The sequence below is a fragment of the Cyprinodon variegatus genome, unplaced genomic scaffold, assembly GCF_000732505.1.
Source record: "Cyprinodon variegatus isolate N-32 unplaced genomic scaffold, C_variegatus-1.0 Scaffold189, whole genome shotgun sequence".
Taxonomy (NCBI): Eukaryota; Metazoa; Chordata; class Actinopteri; order Cyprinodontiformes; family Cyprinodontidae; genus Cyprinodon; species Cyprinodon variegatus.
In genome coordinates, this window is record NW_015150642.1 from 958,593 (window position 1) to 963,200 (window position 4,608).

The 4,608-nt window shown below is 39.3% G+C and overlaps 1 protein-coding gene across 1 annotated transcript in view; it reads left to right on the forward strand.

Moving 5' to 3' along the window:
• ryr2 (ryanodine receptor 2 (cardiac)) overlaps window positions 1–4,608 on the forward strand; it is a 250,576-nt gene that overhangs the window by 172,300 nt on the left and 73,668 nt on the right. The window contains exons 66-69 of the mRNA XM_015379302.1: window positions 561–691; window positions 779–906; window positions 3,972–4,164; window positions 4,361–4,443. Of these exons, the coding sequence (XP_015234788.1) occupies window positions 561–691; window positions 779–906; window positions 3,972–4,164; window positions 4,361–4,443 (535 nt within the window). The remainder of the gene's footprint in view (window positions 1–560; window positions 692–778; window positions 907–3,971; window positions 4,165–4,360; window positions 4,444–4,608) is intronic.

Here is a 4,608-nt window from a genome sequence, read left to right on the forward strand (position 1 = left end):
TTGTGAATTTGGTCTTACATTTTTTTTTCAAGTGGCATTAAAAAGTCTTAAAAAAAGGATTCTTTTTTTTCCGGATGGATCTTCTAAATCAGTGGTCCTCCTAACTGTCAATCATTCTGGTGACGTGTTTACGTAAGGCTGTCCTACGTGCTCGTCACCATTTTTGTTTACCAGGGGCGAGTCTAACCTAGTAGAAAAATTGCTAATCTTCTTTAGGAAAGTGAGCTTGTATGAGCGAAGCAAACAGTAACTTTTAAACAGTGCGTGCACGAGCAAATTTCTCCTCGTGCACGCTCTCGCACGCGGTTTATAGGTTATCCCTCTCTAGGAACAGGTAAAGGGTTGTCCATGTTCATTTTTTTTTTCTATAGTGGAGAGGGCGGGTCCTTTCAAAAATTTGCAAATATCCTCCACTCTGCCTTTAAAGTTTTATACACTTAATTTAAGAAATGTTTTCTTATTTCTGGATGATTTTTGCGGTGCTGCCTGAACGATCTCTTTGCTCTCGGTTAGCATGCAGTCAATTTAACCCTTTCCTCTTCTGTTTCCATGCACACCAGGCAGCGGCCAGCCTTAGGAAAGTGTTTAGCTGCCTTCTCAGCAGCTTTTCCCGTCGCCTTCCTGGAACCACACCTCAACAACTTTAACAGCTTCTCCATCTACAACAACAAAGGAAGCAAAGACAGAACAGGTACTCTGCTTCTGTTCATAGATGGACATAGGGAAGGAAACTGTATCTAATGTTGGTGAAACACTTCTGACACCTTTCTGCTCTCAGCTTTGGGTCTACCAGGACCGGTCGGGGAGGTGTGTCCTTTGGTGCCAAACCTGGAAAAGTCTCTGGAAGAGATCATGGAGTTGGCGGAGTCTGGAATGAAGTACACTCAGATGCCTCACGTGATGGAGGTGAAAAACTCACATTTCAACTTTTTGCCAATTAGAAACTCTAGTTTTATAAGATGGAACGGGGTCCAGAGGTGGCCTAGTCCAATCACTGACAATGGCTGTAGATCTGAATGACTGAGCAGGGAGAGTATGAAGTCAATTTGGTCTCATTATTATTATAACAAGCAAAGAACACAATCGTTTTAATGGAAATTTGAAAAAAAAAGCATCTATACATTAAAATTTAAAAATCTTAATTATAAAAAGATTTTAAGGGTAACTTTGTTTCATATCAATTTTATTTATTTTTTTCTCTGGACTAAGGAGCAAAGTTTTATTTCTATTGGTCTGCTGGAAATATTTTTAGACTGAGTGTTTGGATTCAACTGGAAGTGACGAGAATGTAAACTGGAAATGCAAATAGAAAAGACCAATGTGAAAAAAACAAATCAGAGAAAATATAAAATCCTTTTTTTTTTTTTATAAAAAGTTTTTAATTTCTACATTGCTTTTTTTTCTATTTGCATTTACAAAAGGAGTTTTTTTGCAACAATAATGGAACAAAATTCATTCCATATTCCCTAATAAAAATCTATATTTTGTTGAAATACTCAACAACAAAAAAAAGTCATTTTGTTGATTTATTTTTTTATCGTCCAAAGACCATTTAGCAAAGTCAGAGTCCCAAAGCAAAAACTGATCATCCTACGAATTCTGCATTTGTGGATGATGTAAAACAAATGTAAGACCTGCCTTTTCTCAAGAATGTCTTTATTACTGCTGTTCAAAAAAGACATTCTTGAGAAAGAAAAAACAACTTTGATTCATGTTTGAAGTGATGCAGCTCGGTGTGTGTTCTACTCACCCAATTTATATATTCAGAAACTAGAGGATGTTAGCTTTCAAATGATGTATCATTTGGGCTTACAGTTCCTAAGTTATTTGCTTTTCAATTTGGGTATGCAAAATAGGCGAGGATTACTTCAAATAGGGGGGGTTTAAGTGTGTCGAGTTAATTCGATTACATTCAGAAACGTCATATCATAGCAAATTATAGCAGAGTGTGAAAAACGGAGAGATTTTGACCTTTACTTTATGGTTTCACTTGGAGGGATTATATTTTATACTTCTAGTTTAACGTTTTCAGTCCCAGACTAAATAAAACTTTTTTAATATGCTGTTTTTTGCTGCCATAAATCATTTAGGCTCCTTTTCTGAGTTAAATTTCTAACTAAAATGATATTTTAGACTGATTATATTTTCCACACTGAAAAAAATGTCTCAAGTGACCAAAAAGGTGATTAATAGAATTTAATTTCTGGCAAAATTAATTTTCTTTCTAGCCTGATAAACCAGACTAATTGGGAGATGAAAGGTATCATTTAGTCTGGCCCCGATGAATGAGACATCGGAAGATTGTTGATGAGCAGGGGCAGATTTACCATTAGGCAATACTATGCAGTTGCCTAGGGCCCCAAATTCCTGGGGGGCCGATAAAACTCTGTTTACATGTATGGTTAATACAACTATTCCTTATTTGTGCATTAATTATGTTTTTGATAAAATGCCTTTTTTTAAAATGCCATCAGAAGGCTTATTAATCATTAAGTGTGCCCCCCCCCACCCCTTCAGTGTCCACCATATTGGATCAGTCCATTTGCTGCACATGTTCAGAAAGGTCCAAACAGACAGCAGCAAACCATTTGAAAACAAACAATGCAAAGAGCAGTGTTGCCAACTGAGCACTTTTGCTGCTATAATTAGCGACTTTTCAGACCCCTCTAGCATTTTGATTTAAAAAAAAAAGGCGCCTGGTGCCAAATCTAGCAACTGTTTTCTGCTACTGGAGACGTTGGAGACAACATCTAAAAGCAGCGAACTCTGCTCTCCAGAGCGAGTAGATTGGTAACCCCGCCTCCTGCTCTCCTCTATCTTGTCTGCTGTCATGATTCATGCAGCTATTATTTCATCCAAAGGAAAAATGGAGAACAGAGAAGCAGATCATGGCTTGTCTACAGTGAAAAGAAGGACTGGGTTATTTACTTTGGCCTTTTTGGAAACACAGGAAGGAGCAATCAGCTAAGTGAGCTTAGTGCTTGGAAAAAATCTTTCATTCCTTTAGAGACAGCATGAAAAGTCAGTTGAGTACAAAACATAGAGAGGAAAACAAGAAGAAAAGGGACAAGAAGAGAGGGACACAACCTAGAACAGATAATGGATGTCTATTCTATTAACATTTCTCTATCTGGATAATGGTTCTGTTGTACGTGTTGTCTTCTCAATTCAGAGGGCCCCCTGCCTGTCTTTGCCTAAGGCCCCAAATTTCCTAAATCCGTCCCTGTTGATGAGAACAACCCGTTGTTTTTCAAACAATATCTGTGCCTATTGGCCAACGCTCTGACCAATGAGCGCAACTGACTGTGACGTAGTAAGCGCAAAAGAAAGCTGGTGGGGGAGTGGAAACATAAGAAGCTCCTCTGGTTGCCGCAGTCCTCTCAACTTCAGAAATAGTTTTTTTAATTACGAATTAAATGGGTAAATGGACCATATAGTGACGCTTTAAAGTATAATTTTCTTGCCTCAAATGATCTTAAAACGTACTTTTATTGAACAACAGCAACAGAAAAGAGAATTTTTAACTTTCAATGAAGCGCTCCTTCAAAAGCTGCTGCTGCCGCAGTGCATCATGCTACTGTTGTGTTTTCTCCAGCGTCGCGCAGCTTTGTCGTCACGCCTTCAAAGCCCCGCCCCCTTTGCATCCAGACACTGCTGGCGGGGGGGGGCTAGTTTCCTCAGACTAAGAAATATTATATCTTAATTTAATCAGTCCCACAATGGAGGGAAATGTCAGTTTGTGGCGTGATTAACCTCCCCCAGCATCAACCATACACCAGGCTTTGAGGAGATGACAGTGGTGAACGTTGCCCACACTCCCAAACAGTGTAAAACATTATAGTTATTTGTTTTTAGGTCCAGTTGAATCTGTATTTAATTTCCAGTCCAAAAAGAAGGAAATGATGAACATTTCTTAGATGAAGAAGCAAGAGTTTAGGCTAATAAAACATGAGTGTCTCTTTCCCCTGCAGGTAGTGCTGCCCATGCTGTGCAGCTACATGTCTCACTGGTGGGAGCACGGACCAGAGAGCAATCCTGACAGAGCCGACAGCTGCTGTACGTCAGTTACCTCTGAGCACATGAACACTCTGCTGGGAAACATCCTGAAGATCATCTACAACAACCTGGGCATCGATGAGGGGGCCTGGATGAAGAGGCTGGCTGGTAAAACAGCAGGAGATGAGCGTGAAGCAGAAACAGTGTCTGAATATTAATGGGTCACTGATATGATTCACTCTGCAGTTAAATCAGTCATTTCCCATCAAGTTAGGACATTTAAAACAACCTTTAACCCAATTATAACTCTGCAGGCTTTAAAAAACATCCATATGTTTCTTCTCTGTCCGTCTCTGTCCTACAGTCTTCTCTCAGCCAATCATCAGCAAAGCAAAAGCTCAGCTGTTACAGACCCACTTCCTGCCTCTGATGGATAAACTCAAAAAGGTAAATCACTGCATCATTTATTTCCATCGGTTTACAACGTCGACTCCATGCGGGGCGAAACGCAGAGGAGAGATAAAAGCCACAATGGATTAACAATGAAACATTTAAAGTCGTAGGGAAGTCATATTTAAATGTCAAATCATTCTGGCTTAAACATGTATATAA